At 44.6% G+C, this 22141-nt stretch overlaps 1 protein-coding gene across 4 annotated transcripts in view; it reads right to left on the bottom strand.

The window, feature by feature from the left end:
* Positions 1–22141, bottom strand: part of stau2 (staufen double-stranded RNA binding protein 2) — a 315345-nt gene that overhangs the window by 273144 nt on the left and 20060 nt on the right. For all 4 annotated transcript variants that reach the window (XR_009809837.1, XM_061922079.1, XM_061922081.1 and 1 more), the window contains exon 2: positions 5010–5217. Coding sequence is in view for 3 of the 4 variants with exons in the window: in XM_061922079.1 (XP_061778063.1) it covers positions 5010–5208 (199 nt within the window). In the remaining variant the exon portion in view is untranslated. The remainder of the gene's footprint in view (positions 1–5009; positions 5218–22141) is intronic.

Genomic DNA, 22141 nt, shown 5'->3' with positions numbered 1-22141 from the left:
TTTGTCTTTTTTTGTATTGTCCTACTATGTTTTGATCATGTTTTGGACTCTACCGATCCCGTTTGTTAGCGCACTTCCTTGTTTTGTATTGTCACCATGGCAACCTAAGTATGCCTCCTGCACGGACTCATTACGCACACCTGTTTTGAATTATTTGTGTTGTATTTAAGACCACCTGCTACCTTAGTTCCTCCTGGCTGTTTTGTTTGCTACTTGCAACACGCACGTTGGTTCTTATTTTTGTAATCACTATTGCTAAGTCTCGCCTTAGCTTTGCGTGCGCTCTGCACCTCTATTCCTGTACTCTGCTCTCGTTGCTAATTATTAGCATAGCTCTCCGTGCATTCGGCACGCCTTTTCTTTGCATTTTGTACCAGTATTATTTTTGTTTTTGTATTAAATCTAATCTTACCTGCAACTCCTGCCTGTCCTGGTCCTCTTGCATCCCTGGGGTAGCAACACGCATCCATTATGCCTCGCCATCGTGTCAGAAAACAGCCAGCACAACGCCGCCTCGCAGTGGACCACCAAAAGTCTTCCCTTCGCCAAGCCGCGAAGACTTTTTCCCCGGACAGCAGCGCGCAGACAACAGCCCAGTACTCTTCCCTGAGGTTTGGAAGTTTTGTTTTTTCTCCATATTCCAACCACTCTTCCGACTGGGCTGTAAGGCCAGGGCATACCTCCGGCCCACCGGTCCATCACGGTGACGTCATTTCGTCAACGCCCCCTGGTGACTCAATACCACCCCCTGTCGATGATATTTTTTCTGAGGATTTTTATATTGTTGAGTCTTATTCTCAACCTGTTTCAAATATTGACTATGATTTTTTGAACTCTATAGACACAACTAAGTTCTATACAGATGTTATTTCTAGATGCAAACTAAGGCAACATGAGCTACCTACTTTTCTTCCTCCACCTGTGTTTCCCCCGGTCAAGCCACTAAGGCCACCTAGACCTCCTCCACCGACTTTTCGACTCTCTAGTCCACTACCTCCAGTGCGCCCTCCACCACCGGTGTTCAAGCCTAGTCCCAGTCCTGGTCCGACTTCTGGCCAACATTGTAGATCAACTCGTAGACTGAGTCGTAGTCCGAGTCCTTGCCCAAGTCCTTATAAAAGCACTAGTTTGATTGTAAGTACTGGTCCTCACACAAGTCCTTGCCCAAGTCCTAGTGTTAGTCTAAATCCTCATAGTAGTCCTAGTCCTCCTCTCTGCCAGTCTCTTAGTGCTCCTCGGCTGACGCCGACTCCTGCTCCTCGGCTGACGCCGACTCCTGCTCCTCGGCTGACGCCGACTCCTGCTCCTCGGCTGAAGCCGACACCTGCTCCTCGGCTGAAGCCGACACCTGCTCCTCGGCTGAAGCCGACACCTGCTCCCAGTCTGGTTCTCACACCAGCTCCCAGTCTGGTTCTCACACCAGCTCCCAGTCTGGTTCTCACACCAGCTCCCAGTCTGGTTCTCACACCAGCTCCCAGTCTGGTTCTCACACCAGCTCCCAGTCTGGTTCTCACACCAGCTCCCAGTCTGGTTCTCACACCAGCTCCCAGTCTGGTTCTCACACCAGCACAAACTCCCAGTCTGGTTCTCACACCAGCACAAACTCCCAGTCTGGTTCTCACACCAGCACAAACTCCCAGTCTGGTCCTCACACCAGCACAAACTCCAAGGCTGGAGCCCACTCCGGTACCAGCACCACGACAGGTACCGGTGCCAGCTCCGTGCCGCCAAGCACCGGTGCCAGCTCCGTGCCGCCAAGCACCGCCGACGACGGGGCTGGAGCCCACACCAGCGCCGACGACGGGGCTGGAGCCCACACCAGCGCCGACGACGGGGCTGGAGCCCACACCAGCGCCGACGACGGGGCTGGAGCCCACACCAGCACCACCGACGACTCCTGCGGCTCCCAGGCCGCCTCCGACGACTCCTGCGGCTCCCAGGCCGCCTCCGACGACTCCTGCGGCTCCCAGGCCGCCTCCGACGACTCCTGCGGCTCCCAGGCCGCCTCCGACGACTCCTGCGGCTCCCAGGCCGCCTCCGACGACTCCTGCGGCTCCCAGGCCGCCTCCGACGACTCCTGCGGCTCCCAGGCCGCCTCCGACGACTCCTGCGGCTCCCAGGCCGCCTCCGACGACTCCTGCGGCTCCCAGGCCGCCTCCGACGACTCCTGCGGCTGCAGCACCCGCATCATCCTCGCCAGCTGCACTCGGGCCTGCTTTGGCTGCAGTCCCCGCACCCTCGTCTGCTGCTTCCAAGCCTGCTGGGATTTCGGTGCTGAGGCGTCGTCCACCACGTCGACCACGGGCGTGGCCTCTGCGAGGTCATCCTCCTCGCCAGATACTCCCTCCTCCATGTCGGCCACGGATGTGGCCGTGCCCGGGTCGTCCGCCTCGCCGGGCACCTCATCCTGCGAGGCGGCCACTAATGTGGCCTTTTCGAGGTCGCCCGCCAAAACTTTTTCGGCAGCAGCGTTCCACCCGCCGCCGCCACATGATGTGTCCTCGGTGGACTCGGGGACATGCGATCTGGCGACCCTCCACCGTGGACTCCTTCCGCCCTCCCTTCGTTTGTGAACTTTCTGGTTTTGGGAGGGGGGTTCTCTTTATTGCAGTTTTTTGGGGGCATCTGGGATCTGCCCCTTAAGGGGGGGGGTAATGTTGTGATCCGGCTTCCGGATCACACATCTCTAGCATGTTTGTCTTTTTTTGTATTGTCCTACTATGTTTTGATCATGTTTTGGACTCTACCGATCCCGTTTGTTAGCGCACTTCCTTGTTTTGTATTGTCACCATGGCAACCTAAGTATGCCTCCTGCACGGACTCATTACGCACACCTGTTTTGAATTATTTGTGTTGTATTTAAGACCACCTGCTACCTTAGTTCCTCCTGGCTGTTTTGTTTGCTACTTGCAACACGCACGTTGGTTCTTATTTTTGTAATCACTATTGCTAAGTCTCGCCTTAGCTTTGCGTGCGCTCTGCACCTCTATTCCTGTACTCTGCTCTCGTTGCTAATTATTAGCATAGCTCTCCGTGCATTCGGCACGCCTTTTCTTTGCATTTTGTACCAGTATTATTTTTGTTTTTGTATTAAATCTAATCTTACCTGCAACTCCTGCCTGTCCTGGTCCTCTTGCATCCCTGGGGTAGCAACACGCATCCATTATGCCTCGCCATCGTGTCATATACTCCACAAAATTCCTGGGGGTCATCATTGACGAATACCTCAATTTCAAATGTCACATTAGCCATCTGTTAAACAAATTATCCAAATATGTTGGCCTGTTCTTTCACCCTCGTCATTATCTTCCTCTTTATGCTCTACTTACCTTGTACAAAACTCTCTTTGAACCACATCTAAACTACTGTAATATCATCTGGTGTAACACCTTCCCTACCTACCTTCACAAATTAGAATCCATGCAAAAGAAAATTATACGGGCCCTGTCATGGTCCAAGTTTAATGCCCCCACTCGTCATCTATTTCATAAATATCATCTCTTAAGACTGACAGAGTTCAATATTTATCAAAATGCTTGTTTAACCTATCAAGTCATTTACAAGATGAATCTTGGGCTCTGTAGTTTGGTTCCTATCTACCATCCCCAGCATTCCCACAACACTCGTAACTCAGATCTGATAACAGGTAAACATCGTTTACTGGCTTGTACCGCTCACAGTGTCGTATGCAGGGGACCAAAGATTTGGAACCAGCTTAATGAGAGTCTCAATATGCTGTTTCTATTCTCCAACTTCAAAAAGAAACTGAAAAATTACCTATTAACCACCTATCTTTAATGCCTCATGTGGGGTAGACTACTGTTGGGTTTTGCATGGTTGAATGAATGTATGTATGTATGTGTATGCTTGCTTTAGTTCTATTATCTTGTGTTTATCATATAGTGTTGTTGTTCTTTTGTTTTTGTTTTTTGTTGTTGTGCTTGCTACCATATTTGGTCTTTCCATGTATATATTGTCATTTGGACCCCCTGTCAAAAGCTTCTTCTAGCTTATTTGGGGGACCCTTTCACGTACCAACATCTTTAAATTATGATATTCATCACTATTGTAAATGTTATATGGTATTGTGAATAAACTTGTAAACTTGTAACTTATGATAGACTGACCATACCTCCTCTTTTCACCGGATATGTCCTCTTTGCGGTGCTGTCCAGGTGGAATTTCTTAAATGCCTCAAATGTCCGGAATTTTAAGTTAGGGTTGCGTGTATTTTCAAATGTACGTTCAGGGTTAAGAAGGGGTTAAAAACAAAACAAAAAGTGGTGCGCGCAGCAGCATTTGTGAGGGAGGGGCGGAGACATAGAGAGCGAGAGAGTTATGATAAACGCGCATGCGTCGCCAGGCTCTGCTTTTTACCAATAGATTTATCAGATTTTATTTTTTATTATCTATAGCAGGGGTGTCAAAAGTGTGCCCCGGAGGCCATTTGCGGCCCACAGCTAATGTTTTAAAGGCCCACGGCAGATTCTAAAAAAATACTATTAAAATAAACCAAAACATAAACAAAAGTGAAATAAAAAAGCTTAAAGGCTAAATGTAATTTTTAAAAAGTTGCAACGTTGACTAATAAAGGAAAGCTGTTTTTTTTTCTTTCAAACTGTAATTGCTCAAAACATAATATTGAATCAAAATTAATGTTATTATGAACTATTGACCTATCCAAGATTCCGATTACTTCACATCAAATATTCCACTAAGAAAAATATTTTTGGTGGAAGATTTAGCAAATTTGTTAAATAAATAATCAAAAAACTTATATTTTGTTGTTTTCTTACCGTACCGAAAATGAACCGAAACGTGACCTCTGCACCGAGGTACGTACCGAACCGAAATTTTTGTGTACCGTTACACCTCTATATACTCCAATATCACGATATAGTCAAACCCGCGATATATCGAGTATATCGAGTATATCGATATATCGCCCAGCCCTACTTGACGCCCAATAAAAGGTACCATAGTTCATAGTGCACTGGGAAAACATTTACCTGGTGGTGTGACGGGCACAGGAGCGTCCCCATATCCAGCTGCAGGAGCGGGGCAGGCGGGTGTGGGGGACGACCCTGTGCCATTGACAGAGGGCTGCAGATCCAGGGGACCTGGGCTGGCCGTGGCCGCCGGAGGAACACCGGAAGAGAGGCCAGGACCAGCCAGGGAAGCTGAGGTCTGTACTTTTACTTGAGCCATGCTCTATTCCTGAAACAAGAAAAAGACAATTAATACCACCAAAAATTCAGGTGAAAATTTCAGCAAAAATATTTTTAACTCGGGGTGTCCTAATATAACAATTAGGATAAGCCCTGAAGCCCTAACTATTGACCGATACATATATTGATATCAGCAGAATTCATACATACATTTATTTTAAAGTGTGAAATGTTAGAAAAGGCTTGATCAGGTGTATTTATTAAAACTATTATTTTATATTGCATATAGTTAATTTATTTTATATTTTTAATATAGTACATATGCAGGGTTTCCCGCAGCGCTTTGTTGTTAAGGCGGCCCACAGCCTAATCTAAAGTCTTAACAAGCTGCTCTGCTTAGTTATGCCTCTGCCCCTGTCAATATGTCTCTGCAGCACCCAGCATTGTCCCACCCACAAAACCATCTGATTGGTTACACGCAGAGAAGTAACAGCCAATCAGCAGCGCGTATTCAGAGCGCATGTAACAGCCAATCAGCAGTGCGCATTCAGAGCGCATGGAGTCAGTGCTCACGACAGAGGCAGGCAGAGAGGAGAGAGTGAGCATAATGCAACAGATTCTCCACAAATTATAATAAACACTTTCAAGTCAACTACTAGTAACGTCACCAGTGTTTCCCCCAGAAAATGTGTTAGTTAAGGTGGTGACTCTCCATGGGGAGGGGACCAGGCAAGGGGGTGGGTGGGTGGGTGTAAGGATTGGTGTAACTCGGCCTGTCGCCATCACGTCTCCACTTCGTCGCTGCCACCAAAGCCTGGACGGCAATAGACCACAGACTGCAGTGAAGTCGCCCGGCTTCATCACGTGAAGAAGCCTACACCTTTTGGTTGTGTTTTCCTCTCCATTTGCTGAATGGCGATATACAATATACATATCTCGATATTTTTTCCGTAAAATAAAAACAAAACAGTCCTAGTCACCTGAGATACCAAGTAAGTCATTATTATGACTTAGTAATTTATTAAGTTAAAATAATGGCTTACTAAGTCAAATCAATGACTTACAAAGTCAAATTAATGACTTACAAAGTCAAAATAATGACTTACAAAGTCAAAATGACTTACAGTAAAGTAAGCATTTGCAATAAGTGTTTGAAAAAAAGAGTTAAAAGTGCTGACATGTTCAACTCATCAAACTAATTTATTACAGCATTTGAGAAACCTGTAGTTGATTTTTATTATGTAAATGTTATATCTTTATCAACATACGATAGCAGGGACACTGCAATTCAAAACTAAGCTGCTACATTACAAATGATTAAGGTAATTATAGCTGAAAAATAGTACAATAGCAATAGGAGAGACTATTCATCCCTGAACACCATGGAGTTCATGTAGGCTTTATGATGCAGTTACATTATAATATAAACTATCAGAGACAGCTTCGGGAAACCCTTCATTTAACATAATGTCCTTTTTTGCTGCTTCAACACAGAAAAAGGTAGATTGAAATAACTTAGTTAACTGTAGGTCAATAATGCTCGTCTTTCTCTCAAACAGTTGGAATTTGCTGTCCGTAACACGTGCACGCCTGCTAAACACATTTCTGCTCAACCCCCGGTCTGTCCTTTCTGCCTGCCTGAGCATTGATTCCATGCGCTCTGAATACGCCCTGCTGATTAGCTGTTACATGTGCTCTGAATACGCACTGCTGATTGGCTATTACCACTCTACGTGTAACCAATCAGATGGTTATGTTGGTGGGACAATGCTGGGTGCTGCAGAGACATACTGACAGAGGCAGAGGCAGAGCTAAGCGGAGCAGCTTGTTAAGACTTTAGCTTAGGCCAGGGGTCGGCAACCCGCGGCTCCAAAGTCGCATGCGGCTCTTCGACCACTCTGATGTGGCTCAGCCGCATACTTGCCGACCGCCCGGAGAAGTCCGGTAGATTTCCAAATTTTAGTGCCTCTAATAGATATCGCCCGGGTAAACATTTTTCGATTTTCACCCAGACATCAACTTTGAGGGCGTGCCGTGATGACAATGCCTCGAACACCTTTTCAACATGTCATCGCGCCAGGATTTTCACCATGCTATCTGCGTGCAGGCCGGCCGGTCACATTTTAGATGCGACCTCCATCTGAATGCATACGCTACTGCAAGGCATCCTTGTTCAACAGCAATACAGGTCACACTGAGGGTTGTGACATAAACAACTTTAGCGCTCTTACTAATATGCGCCACATTGTGAACCCACACCAAACAAAAATGACAAACACATTTCAGGAGAACATCCACACTATAACACAACATAAACACGACAGAACAAATACCCAGAATACCCAGCTACCACCAACACAACCCCTCCCATCTCAACCGACGCACGGAGGTAGGTAGGTCTTTATTGTCATTGCAACAAGTACAACAAAACTTTGTTTTCAGCACAAACCTGTTCAAGATTAGACAAACAAACAGTGTACAGGGTTAGAGAACAAGAACGCTGATGGGTCGCCATAAGGCGCCCCGTAAAATATGGGAAAAAGGTAGACGCTGGGGAAGGATGAGTAAAAAAATACAATCCAGACTGGGCTCCTAAGGGGGCCCAGTTCGGAGTGAGAAAAAACCTCCATAGCAAAGCACATATACATATTACAACATACATCTCGAGATATCTAGCAACAGAGGGAAGGTAGTTCAAAGTCATGGTGGTAGGTCGCAGCTCTCAGGCGCTGACCATCCATTCATCACCCCTACGGGATTTGCGTCGAGGGTGTTGGATTTGGGGACGGGGGGGTGTATGTGTGGTGTATATTTGTGTGTGTGTGTGTGTGTGTGTGTGTGTGTGTGTGTGTGTGTGTGTGTGTGTGTGTGTGTGTGTGTGTGTGTGTGTGTGTGTGTGTGTGTGTGTGTGTATAAGCCCATAGTGTGTCTCTGTTCCGCGGCCTTGATGTATTTTCCGTCGCTAGTCCAAAGTTCACAACAACAGGTGTGTGTCCATAAGAAACAAAAAAAAGGAAGTTTGTTGTATCTTCGCTTGCTGTGATCTTCGGGAGAGTCTCGAAGCCAGGGAAACAATCCAAGTTAAAAAGATTTGTATGCGAGTGAAAATAAAATTTGCTTTTCACCCAAAAATTGTCTATGACTGGTCCTCAAAAACTGCGGGGTAGACAGTCTGATGTAATCCACAGTTCTTCCCGCATCCTCCAATCATTTGTGGCAGCTTTGGGGTACTTTGAAGACTGCCAGCAACTTCCAATTTGTCGACAAACCAGAGCAACGCTTACTCCAATCAGTAGATGTCCTGTTGTCATAATTCCGAATAGGTGGATATCTTCCCGTCCTCGATAGAAAAGGGTTGCCAGGCACGCGGCATTCCTTCTCCCAAGAGTCCGTCGTGTCTCCAGCAACAACCGCTTCGTCACAAAAGCAGGTTCCCCCAAACCCAAGATCTTGTAAATTTTGAGGCCAGTTAAATAGTTCCATTGTTTAGATTTGGAGAGCAGTGCAAAAAGAGGCAAAAAGAAAGTTAAAGACAAGAAAAAACAAAGAAGCAAGCAGGAGAGATAAGGGAGAGGAAAGGGGAGCGTCCACCCTGGGTGAGTGCCAGACAGAAAGGAGGGGTGTGGAGGAGGGGTTGGGTTGGTGGTAACTGGGTATTCTTTCTGTAGTGTTTATGTTGTGTTATAGTGTGGATGTTCTCCTGAAATGTGTTTGTCATTCTTGTTTGGTGTGGGTTCACAGTGTGGCGCTTATTAGTAAGAGTGCTAAAGTTGTTTAAACGGCCACCCTCAGTGTAACCTGTATTGCTGTTGAATAAGGATGCCTTGCAGTCTCTAGCGTGTGTCTGCAATAGACTCGTCAAACAATTCCTTGGGCTGACAAGCTATTTTTAAAAGCTGTAGAGGGCGCTAGCCGTAGTGCCATCATTGTACGCCCTTACAATTGTTAATTGGGTAAACACCAATGTGCATTCGAGAGAATAACTACTCTGAAATTCGGGAGTCTCCCGGGAAAATTGGGAGGGTTGGCAGGTGTGGCGCTGTCAAGCGGCATTCATAAAAAACTTGCGGCCCCCACTAACATAAAATTTTCATATTAAGGTGTGGGCCGCGTGTCTGAGACCCCTGGTTTATACATAGCACAAAGCAAAAAAAAAACTCTGTATGCAGTATTATTATGTGGCTCCCACTGTTTTCTTTACTTTGTGAAACGGGTCAAAATGACTCTTTGAATGATAAAGGTTGCCGACCCCTGGTTTAGGCGGTGGATCTTTGTTGGCAAAGGCCTACTGAAACCCACTATTACCCATCACGCAGTCTGATAGTTTATACATCAATGATGAAATATTAACATTGCAACACATGCCAATACGGCCTTTATAGTTTACTAAATTGCAATTTTAAATTTCCCGGGAGTTTCTTCTTGAAAACGTTGCGTAATGATGACGTGGACCAATGGCGTCAGGGACTGTTAGGAAGTATGAGCGCTGCACACACACGCACAGATAAAAGTCGTCTGCTTTAACGGCATAATTACACAGTAATTTGGATATCTGTGTTGCTGAATCTTTTGCAATTTGTTCAATTATTATTGGAGTAGTCAAAGTAGAAAGATGTAGTTGGGAAGCTTTAGCCTTTAGCCACACAAACACATGGTGATTCCTTGTGTAAAATTCCCGGAGGTGAAACTTTACTATGGATCAGAGCGCGGTCAAGCGAACATGGATCCCGACCGAATGTCAACCAGCAGGTTTCGGTGAGAAAATTGTGGTAAAAAGTCGCTTTTTACCAGATATCAGCTGAGCTTGTGCCGTCCATAAAGCTGCCGTCGACTCCCCTGAGACATTGGCGTCAACAAACCCGTGGACACACACTTCCGAATATCAGGTACTGTTAAACTCACTAAAACACTAGCAACACAATAGAAAGATAAGGGATTTCCCAGAATTATCCTAGTAAATGTGTCTAAAAACCACTGAATCTGTCCCAATGCAATCACGTTTTTTTCTTTTTCTTTCTAGTCCGTCGCTATCAATATCCTCAAACACGAATCTTTCATCCTCGCTCAAATTAATAGGGAAATTGTCGTTTTCTCGGTCCGAATAGCTGTTTTTGTTGGAGGCTCCCATTAAAAACAATGTGAATATGTGAGGAGCCATCAACATGTGACGTCATCGTCTGCGACTTCCGGTAAAGGCAGGGCTTTTCTGTTAGCCAACAAAAGTTGCATACTTTATCGTAGATGTTCTCTACTAAATCCTTTCAGCAAAGTTATGGCAAATGATCAAGTATGACACATAGAATGGACCTGCTATCCCTGTTTGAATAAAAAAATCTCATTTCAGTAGGCTTTCAATGCTATGAGCCCGTTGACGTTCTAGAAACATAAGCGGCAGCTCAGCTCGCTTGCAGTCTTTGAGGTGAAGGCTAACTAACTTTTAGCATAACGTTAGCTCACTGTGCAGTGTGTGTTCGTGCGTGTGTGTGTTGCGGAATGCAAAGCCCCGTCTGTCTGAGAGAAAGACAAGCATTATTGACCTAAAGGTAACAACTAAGTTATTTCACTTTACCTTTTTCTGTGTTGATTGAGCTGTGTTGAAGCAGCAACAAATGACTGTATTTTAAATGAAGAGTTTCCTGAAGCAGTCTGTGATAGTTGATATAAAAACACTGTTTCCATATGAGCTGGGAAATTGTGTTCGATGTAAATATAAACGGAATACAATGATTTGCAAATCATTTTCAACCCATATTCAGTTGAATATGATTCAAAGACAACATATTTGATGTTCAAACTGATAAATATTTTTTTTTTTTTGCAAATAATCATTAACTTTTGAATTTGATGCCAGCAACTTGTGACAAAGAAGTTGGGAAAGGTGGCAATAAATACTGATGAAGTTGATAAATTCTCATCAAACACTTATTTGGAACATCCCACAGGTGTGCAGGCTAATTGGGAACAGGTAGGTGCCATGATTGGGTATAAAAGCAGCTTCCATGAAATGCTAAGTAATTCACAAACAAGGATGGGGCGAGCTGTCGTATTTTAGGCTTCATAATGCGCCACACATTTCTGATGGGAGACAGGTCTGGACTGCAGGCGGGCCAGGAAAGTACCAGCACTCTTACTACGAAACCACGCTGTTATAACACGTGGCTTGGCATTGTCTTGCTGAAATGAGCAGTGGCGTCCATGATAACGTTGCTTGGATGAAAACATATGATGCTCCAAAACCTGTATGGACCTTTCAGCATTAATGGTGCCTTCACAGATGTGTAAGTTACCCATGCCTTGAGCACTAATACACCCCCATACCATCACAGATGCTGGCTTTTGAACTTTGCGCTTATAACCATCTGAATGGTTATTTTCCTCTTTGTTCTGGAGGATACCCTGTATAAATATAATTTGAAATGTGGACTCGTCAGGCCACAGAACACCTTTCCACTTTGCATCAGTCTTTCTTAGGTAAGCTCGGGCCCAGATAAGCCAGATAAATGGGTTTGGCTTTGCATAGGAGAGTTTTAACTTGCACTTACAGATGTAGGGACCAACAGTGTTTTTATGAAGTGTTCCTGAGCCCATGTGGTAACATCCTTTACACACTGATGTCAGTTTTGGATGCAGAAACGCCTGAGGGATCAAAAGTCTGTAATTTCATCGCTTACGTGCAGTGATTTCTCCAGATTCTCTGAACTTTTTGATGATTTTACGGACCGTAGATGGTAAAATCCCTAAATTCCTTGCAATAGCTTGTTGAGTATTGTTCTAAAACTGTTCGACAATTTGCTTACAAAGTGGTGACCCTCACCCCATCCTTGTTTGTGAATTACTTAGCATTTCATGGAAACTGATTTTATACCCAATCACCCAACTGTTCCCAATTAACCTGCACACCTGTGGGATGTTCCATAAAAGTGTTTGATGAGCATTCCTCGACTTTATCAGTATTTATTGCCACCTTTCCCAACTTCTTTGCCACGTGTTGCTGGCATCAAATTCTAAAGTTAATGATTATTTGAAAAAAAAAAAAGGTTTATCAGTTGGAACATCAAATATGTTGTCTTTGTAGCATATTCAACTGAATATGGGTTGAAAATGATTTGCAAATTATTGTATTCCGTTTATATTTACATCAAACACAATTTCCCAACTCATATGGAAACGGGGTTTGTAATAATGTAACCGCATCATAAAGCCTACATGAACTCCATGGTGTTCAGGGATGAATAGGCTCTCCTATTGCTATTGTACTCATTTTTCAGATATTGTTAAATTAATCATTGGTAATGTAGCAGCTGAGTTCTGAATGGCAGGGTCCCTGCTATCACATGTTGATAAAAATACAATATTGACATAATAAAAATCAACTACAGGCTTCCCAAATGCTGTAATAAATTAAACATATGTCAGCATGTGGGCCCACTTTTAACCTTTCCTTCTTATTTTCAAAATAAGAATCGATAAGAAAATTATTAAGGAACCCAGTCTTTGAGCAGAATCGAAAGTGGAATTGGAACCGGAAAAATCTTATCAATTCTCATCCCTTCCTATCAATGACAAAAAAAAGTAAATTTTTCCTGCAATGAATTTTTATTTAACTATTGACAAACCGCGGTTTATTGCTGTAAATAGTCAATCATTTGACAGCCCCCATAATCGTCTATAATGCATCCATCAGATATGCAATTATAAACTAAAGTTACTAAATGTTGTCAAAATCAAGAACAATCACTGCATTTTCATGCACTTCCTTTGCATCATAACATGTTGTGTATTACATTTGCAATACTTGCCAACCCTCCTGAAATTCAGCGCCTCTCCCGAAAACCTCCCGGGACAAATTTTCTCCCGAAATTCAGGCGGAGATGGAGGCCACGCCCCCTCCAGCTCCAAGCGGACCTGAGTGACGTGTCGACAGTTTGTTTTCACGTCCGCTTTCCCACAGTATAAAGAGCGTGTCTGCCCAATGACGTTACAACTGTAGAATGATCGAGGGCGAGTCCTTGGTTTTTTATGAGGGTTTGTTGTTAGGCAGTTTCATTAAAGTCCTCCCAGCCCGGTAATAACACACAACAACAGCAGTCACATTTTTGTCTACCGTAAAGCTGTTTGTCTACCGTAAGCTCCAATGTTGTGAACTTGTGACACTCTTAAACAGGACAATACTGCCATCTACTGTACATAGAATATAATAGAATGTAGACTAGAATGTACTTTATTTAATTCAGCACCACAGTATGCTCACCATAAACAATGATAATAATAAATAATATATAATAAATAATATTACGATATTTTGCCTTAGCCTTGAATGAACACTTGATGCATATAATCACAGCAGTATGATGATTCTATGTGTCTACACTAAAACATTCTTGTTCATACGGCACTAATATATGCTACTTTTAAACTTTCATGCAGAGAAGGAAATCACAACTAAGTCAATTTATCAAAACTGTATTTATAAAGTTATTAGCGGGTGACTTTTCAAATGATGCTACATATTAGCAGTAATGCTACTTTTGGTAGCAACGCTTGTGCCGCACACTTGACAAATTAAAGTTGTCTATTCAACATATTCCCGCTTGAAGCCGAACCACCGCCAGACGATGGACCCCGTGCTGTTTTTCTTGGGAATTAGTTCTTCCTTCATTTGTTACGAGATCCGCACGTTCTTTCTCCAACCCGCTAGCATCACAGCTAACGTTAGCCACGCCGCGACCTCTCCGCTGGGCGAGGGCGTATGCGTATACGTATGACGTGACAGTAAGTGATGTATGAATGTGTGCCTGCTTGTCCGTGAGGAGACACAGGAAAGAGCGAGGAGAGTGTAATGCCCGCAGCTGCATGAGAACGTCTACTCGAATATTACGATATAGTCATTTTCTATATCGCACAGAGACAAACACGCGATATATCGTATATATCGATATATCGCCCAGCCCTAATATATTATATATATATAATATATAATATATGAATAAGATAAATATATTCTAAATATATTCTACATTTAAGTGCAGTCAAGGAACCTATGCATTATACAGTCTGATGGCTGTCGGTATGAAAGGACCTCCTGTGTCATTCCGTGTTACATTTTGGGAGTCTGAGCCTTCCACTGAACGTGCTCATTCACTCCGCAAGGTCCGAGTATAGTGGGTGGGAGGTGTTTTGCTAGAATCCTTCTCTGCCAGAGTCTAGCTGTGGTTAGAAAAATAGTGACAGAGAATAGAACAAACATGGACATTCTAACCCTTAACTCAACAATGAGTAAGATGAGTGTTATGTGTAAATAAATGAACACGGAAATTCAAGTATTTCTTTTATTTATATATATAATAAAACAAATATATATATAGCTAGAATTCACTAAAAGTCCATCCATCCATCCATCCATCTTCTTCCGCTTATCCGAGGTCGGGTCGCGGGGGCAGCAGCCTAAGCAGGGAAGCCCAGACTTTTATATATATATATATATATATATATATATATATATATATATATATATATATATATATATTTAATATATATATATTTAATATACATACAGTATATATTAAATATTTGACTCTTAACCACGCCCCGCGCTCCACCCTCCGAAATCGGAGGCCTCAAGGTTGGCAAGTATGCATTTGCACACAATGACACACATTTGCAGCCTAGAGTGGCAGGCTTGACTGCTTCACCTGGTCCACTTTAGCCAAAAGCTTCCCCTGTAGGTTAGCGACATTTAACAGAGAGTAACTTGTAGCTTAGCTTACTACATTTTCCAAGTCGCTTGCCCATCACTGGAAACGAATATGTGATATTAACTTGTTAATTGCAAAGTCAAATATGTCAAGCCTTTAATATAATTTTGATGATCTTCACTTGCACTTTTTGAAACCCCACATTTTTCGAGATTTTCAATTCAAGGTTTTCATAAACTGTAGCCACAATCTTCAAAATTATGACCAATAAAGGCTTGACATATCTCACTTTGCATGCAATACGTTAACATCAAATATTACTCAATGTTATATTCTTGTGTAAATTCCACATTACTTATTTTCTTAAATTCTACAATATATATATATATATATATATATACACACATATATATACATATACATATATATATCCACATACATATATACATATATATATATATATACATATATATATATATATATATATATATATATATATACATATATATATACAGTGTATATATATATATATATATATTTTTTTTTTTTTTACGTACCTTTTTTTATTTCAAGCTACGTACTTTCACAGTATCATGTTAGACCCGCTCGACATCCATTGCTTTCGGTCCCCTAGAGGGGGTGGGGGGGGGGGGGGGGGGGGTTGCCCACTTCTGAGGTCCTCTCCAAGGTTTCTCATAGTCAGCATTGTCACTGGCGTCCCACTGGATGTGAATTCTCCCTGCCCACTGGGTGTGAGTTTTCCTTGCCCTTTTGTGGGTTCTTCCGAGGATGTCGTAGTCGTAATGGTTTGTACAGTCCTTTGAGACATTTGTGATTTAGGGCTATATAAATAAACATTGATTGATTGATTGGTATGTGACTTCCCCGTAGGCTTTCTGGGGTCTTTCTGAGGCCATGTAACCTCTAAACCAGGGGTCACCAACGTGGTGCCCGCGATGAGTAACTCGCTGGCCTGTTCTAAAAATAGCTCAAATAACAGCACTTACCAGTGAGCTTTTTTTACATTTTATTTATTTACTAGAGAGCTGGTCTCGCTTTGCTTGACATTTTTAATTCTAAGAGAGACAAAACTCAAATACAATTTGAAAATCCAAGAAAATATTTTAAAGGCTTGGTCTTCACTTGTTTAAATAAATTCATTTATTTTTTTACTTTGCTTCTTATAACTTTCCAAAAAACAATTTTAGAGAAAAAATACAACCTTAAAAATGATTTTAGGATTTTTAAACACGTATACCTTTTTACCTTTTAAATTCCTTCCTCTTCTTTCCTGACAATTTAAATCAATGTTCAAGTATTTTTTTTATTTTTTTTGTAATGAATAATAAATACATTTTAATTTAATTATTCATTTTAGCTTCTATTTTTTCGACAAAGAATATTTGTGAAATATTTCTTCAAACTTTTTATGAAAAAAATTCAAATAAATTATTCTGGCAAATCTAGAAAATCTGTAGAATCAAATTTAAATCTTATCTCAAAGTCTTTTGAATTTCTTTAAAAAAAATTGTTCTGGAAAATTTAAAAGAAATAATGATTAGTCTTTGTTAGAAATATAGCTTGGTCCAATTTGTTATATATTCTAACAAAGTGCAGATTGGATTTTAACCTATTTAAAAACATGTCATCAAAATTCTAAAATTAATCTTAATCAGCAAAAATTACTAATCAGGGTTTCCCACACATTTATTTATTTGTTGCGGCCCGCTACGAAAGAATTACGGCCGCCACAAATAGATTTTTCAGCTTTTGACTCGCTCGACCGCTCATAAATCAATGGGACTCTCTGTGAATGGAGCTTGTACTTACAACTCCAGGTCAGTAGGTGGCGGTAGCCTACTATGCATTGTAACTCCGCCAATTGCACTTAATTCACCTGGTGGGTCAGAAGAAGAAGAAGAAGACGACGACGACGAAGTAAAGGAATAACGGACCGACCGGATCAAAATACGAGGGTAAGACGTCTTGGCAAACAAGTTCAAAAGTGGTCCGAACCTGTGAAGTGTGCAGCACCGACTCGGATTTTCTTAATTTTTATTATCGGGACCGGGGCAGACGCACGCAGTAACAGTCACCTGTTACCATACCGACGAGTTAACGTGTCCAGGTTATAACCCTGTTGTCAATAAAAACACAAGGAGACGGTGCTTCAGATACTGCATTAATACTGAAAGCTAAATTGTGCAGTCCACTGCAGCATGTGAATGCAATGAAAAGAATAAAATCTCAGCCAACCAGCTGTTAAAATGTTGTCCAGGTTAATGCTTTAGCCATTAAAGGCCCTTCATTACAACAGGCATGTGATTTTTCCTTATAAAGTCGGAATTCCGTCTTTTTTAATCTCGGGTGGGGGGGAAAAAAATGTAAACTGTAAATGATGTCGGTTCTCGAGAGAAAGGTCGCTTTCCCTAAAATAAAAATATTTTTTGAATGTTTGTATATGCAAATCTTTCCTTTTTTTTGTTAAAGTTTTTGTTCTTATTTTTACAACGAAAGACACGTTTGCTGGGAGCGTCCTGTCCGGTTTTAGTGACGTCATGTTAATCAACTTCCGGTTGTTGTTGCTTCAGTATCGATCGATCACTCTATCTTGAGCTCACATACCTACTGCGTCATATTGCTTTAATGTGCGCAGTTTATTGTCTTAATTGCAGACACAGTTATGTGGTTATACTCGCTCATATTCGGGTATGTCGTTATTTATCGGAGAAATACGTTAATGTATTGTTTTAGTGATAGCATTTAAGCTAGCTAGTGCTGGCGAGCTTCTCCGGTCCGTCAGTTTAGACTTACACAACTTTTATTGCTATATAATGGGAATTGTTCTGTGTTATCAATCACAGTTTTACAATAATTTTACGGTCTATTATTATAATTTTTATTGTTTCATCTTTAGTGAAGACTCTTGCTTTTGAAACCGTTTACTTTGAACGTTTCACTTACGTTTCCGTTTTTATGCGCGTTGATGTTAACTTCCCAGCCACTTTAAAATATTTGAGGCAATATTGACTCTCTGAGCTGCAACCTTATCGTGGTAGAGGAGTTTGCGTGTACCAATGATCCTAGGAGCTATGTTGTCTGGGGGCATAAAGCCCCCTGGTAGGGTCTCCCAAGGCAAACAGGTTCTAGGTGAGGGATCAGACAAAGAGCAGCTCGAAGACCTTTATGAAGAAGAAAAAGCATGGACCCAGATTTCCTTCGCCCGGACGCGGGTCACCGGGGCCCCCCTCTGGAGCCAGGCCCGGAGGTGGGGCACGATGGGGAGCGCCTGGTGGCCGGGCCTGTTCCCATGGGGCCCGGCCGGGCACGGCCCGAAGAGGCAACGTGGGTCACCCCTCCAATGGGCTCACCACCCATAGCAGGGGCCATAGAGGTCGGGTGCAATGTGAGCTGGGCGGAAGCCGAAGGCAGGGCACTTGGCGGTCCGATCCTCGGCTACATAAGCTAGCTCTTGGGACGTGGAACGTCACGTCACTGGGGGGGAAAGAGCCTGAGTTAGTGCGCGAAGTCGAGAAATTCCGGCTGGATATAGTCGGACTCACTTCGACGCACAGCAAGGGCTCTGGAACCACTTCTCTCGAGAGGGATTGGACCCTCTTCCACTCTGGCGTTGCCGGCAGTGAGAGGCGACGGGCTGGGGTGGCAATTCTTGTTTCCCCCCGGCTCAAAGCCTGTACGTTGGAGTTCAACCCGGTGGACGAAAGGGTAGCCTCCCTCCGCCTTCGGGTGGGGGGACGGGTCCTGACTGTTGTTTGTGCTTATGCACCAAACAGCAGTTCAGAGTACCCACCCTTTTTGGGAACACTCGAGGGAGTACTGGAAAGTGCTCCCCCGGGTTATTCCCTTGTCCTACTGGGAGACTTCAACGCCCACGTTGGCAACGACAGTGAAACCTGGAGAGGCGTGATTGGGAAGAATGGCCGCCCGGATCTGAACCCGAGTGGTGTTTTGTTATTGGACTTTTGTGCTCGTCACAGTTTGTCCATAACAAACACCATGTTCAAACATAAGGGTGTCCATATGTACACTTGGCACCAGGACACCCTAGGCCGCAGTTCCATGATCGACTTTGTAGTTGTGTCATCGGATTTGCGGCCTTATGTTTTGGACACTCGGGTGAAGAGAGGGGCGGAGCTTTCTACCGATCACCACCTGGTGGTGAGTTGGCTGCGATGGTGGGGGAGGATGCCGGACAGACCTGGGAGGCCCAAACGCATTGTGAGGGTCTGCTGGGAACGTCTGGCTGAGTCTCCAGTCAGACAAAGTTTCAATTCCCATCTCCGGAACAACTTTGAACATGTCACGAGGGAGGTGCTGGACATTGAGTCCGAGTGGACCATGTTCCGCACCTCTATTGTCGAGGCGGCAGATCGGAGCTGTGGCCGCAAGGTAGTTGGTGCCTGTCGGGGCGGCAATCCTAAAACCCCTTGGTGGACACTAGCGGTGAGGGATGCCGTCAAGCTGAAGAAGGAGTCCTATCGGGTCCTTTTGGCTCATAGGACTCCGGAGGCAGTGGACAGGTACCGACAGGCCAAGCGGTGTGCAGCTTCAGCGGTCGCGGAGGCAAAAACTCGGACATGGGAGGAGTTCGGGAAAGCCATGGAAAACGACTTCCGGACGGCTTCGAAGCGATTCTGGACCACCGTCCGCCGCCTCAGGAAGGGGAAGCAGTGCACTATCAACACCGTGTATGGTGCGGATGGTGTTCTGCTGACCTCAACTGCGGATGTTGTGGATACGTGGAGGGAATACTTCGAAGACTTCCTCAATCCCACCAACACGTCTTCCTATGAGGCATCTGTGGTGGACTCTCCTATTTCTGGGGCTGAGGTCGCTGAGGTAGTTAAAAAGCTCCTCGGTGGCAAGGCCCCAGGGGTGGATGAGATCCGCCCGGAGTTCCTTAAGGCTCTGGATGCTGTGGGGCTGTCTTGGTTGACAAGACTTTGCAGCATCGCGTGGACATCGGGGGCGGTACCTCTGGATTGGCAGACCGGGGTGGTGGTTCCTCTCTTTAAGAAGGGGGACCGGAGGGTGTGTTCCAACTATCATGGGATCACACTCCTCAGCCTTCCCGGTAAGGTTTATTCAGGTGTACTGGAGAGGAGGCTACGCCGGATAGTCGAACCTCGGATTCAGGAGGAACAGTGTGGTTTTCGTCCTGGTCGTGGAACTGTGGACCAGCTCTATACTCTCGGCAGGGTTCTTGAGGGTGCATGGGAGTTTGCCCAACCAGTCTACATGTGGTTTGTGGACTTGGAGAAGGGATTCGACCGTGTCCCTCGGGAAGTCCTGTGGGGAGTGCTCAGAGAGTATGGGGTATCGGACTGTCTTATTGTGGCGGTCCGTTCCCTGTACGATCAGTGCCAGAGCTTGGTCCGCATTGCCGGCAGTAAGTCGAACACATTTCCAGTGAGGGTTGGACTCCGCCAAGGCTGTCCTTTGTCACCGATTCTGTTCATAACTTTTATGGACAGAATTTATAGGCGCAGTCAAGGCGTTGAGGGGTTCCGGTTTGGTAACCGCAGGATTAGGTCTCTGCTTTTTGCAGATGATGTGGTCCTGATGGCTTCATCTGACCGGGATCTTCAGCTCTCGCTGGATCGGTTCGCAGCCGAGTGTGAAGCGACCGGAATGAGAATCAGCACCTCCAAGTCCGAGTCCATGGTTCTCGCCCGGAAAAGGGTGGAATGCCATCTCCGGGTTGGGGAGAAGACCCTGCCCCAAGTGGAGGAGTTCAAGTACCTAGGAGTCTTGTTCAAGAGTGAGGGAAGAGTGGATCATGAGATCGACAGGCGGATCGGTGCGGCGTCTTCAGTAATGCGGACGTTGTACCGATCCGTTGTGGTAAAGAAGGAGCTGAGCCGGAAGGCAAAGCTCTAAATTTACCGGTCGATCTACGGTCCCATCCTCACCTATGGTCATGAGCTTTGGGTCATGACCGAAAGGATAAGATCACAGGTACAAGCGGCCGAAATGAGTTTCCTCCGCCGTGTGGCGGGGCTCTCTCTCCCTTAGAGATAGGGTGAGAAGCTCTGCCATCCGGGAGGAACTCAAAGTAAAGCCGCTGCTCCTTCACATCGAGAGGAGCCAGATGAGGTGGTTCTGGCATCTGGTCAGGATGCCACCCGAACGCCTCCCTAGGGAGGTGTTTAGGGCACGTCCAACCGGTAGGAGGCCACGGGGAAGACCCAGGACACGTTGGGAAGACTATGTCTCCCGGCTGGCCTGGGAACGCCTCGGGATCCCCCGGGAAGAGCTAGACGAAGTGGTTGGGGAGAGGGAAGTCTGGGTTTCCCTGCTTAGGCTGTTGCCCCCGCGACCCGACCTCGGATAAGCGGAAGATGATGGATGGATGGATGGATGGATGGATGGATGGATGGAATATTGACTTCTACATTTCTGTCTTTTTAAAAGAAGTGAACTGAAGTAATGTGGTAATACTGTAAATAAACTGTAGATGGGGCGGTGTATCTCATATGGTAGAGTGGCCGTGCCAGCAACTTGAGGGTTCCAGGTTCGATTCTCGCTTTCGCCATCCTAGTCACTGCCGTTGTGTCCTTGGGCAAAACACTTTACCCGCATGCTCCCAGTGCCACCCACACTGGTTTAAATGGAACTTAGATATTGGGTTTCACTATGTAAAGCGCTTTGAGTCACTAGAGAAAAGCCCTATATAAATATAATTCACTTCACTAGATAATAACACTGATCAATGTGACACCTGTGGATGTGAAATGAACACAAGATGTAAATATTAGTGACTTAATACTGTTGGGACTGAACCATATACAGCAGTGGTTCTTAACCTGGGTTCGATCGAACCCTAGGGGTTCGGTGAGTCGGCCTCAGGGGTTCGGCGGAGCCTCCGCCACAAAGGTAAAGACACATCCAACTTATCGCGTGAATAAAAACATTTCCCTATCGGCGTATTGTGGATAGGGTTGGATATCGAGTATCGAGGATCGATTGGAACCGGGACTAACTTTCCGATTCTCCCAGTATCGTTCAAAAGTTTAAATTCCGATTCCTAGTTTCGATACCCAGTCCGCCGACCGGAAAAAAAAAATGTCCGCCGACCCGGAAGAAGAAGCCGTTGAACACCAACAAAGAAGCGCCCACCGCCGGAAGTGTTAGCATAACCGAGCCTATGTAGCCGAGCCTATGTAGCCGAGCGAGTCAGTCAAGCATGGATAGCGGGCGTCGGCGATCGAAAGTGTGGCTTTATTTTAGAAAAAATAATGAAATATCGGCGAAATG

The sequence above is a fragment of the Nerophis ophidion genome, linkage group LG15 (assembly GCF_033978795.1).
Source record: "Nerophis ophidion isolate RoL-2023_Sa linkage group LG15, RoL_Noph_v1.0, whole genome shotgun sequence".
NCBI classification, from domain to species: domain Eukaryota; kingdom Metazoa; phylum Chordata; class Actinopteri; order Syngnathiformes; family Syngnathidae; genus Nerophis; species Nerophis ophidion.
This window is presented reverse-complemented; position numbering and strand designations above follow the sequence as displayed.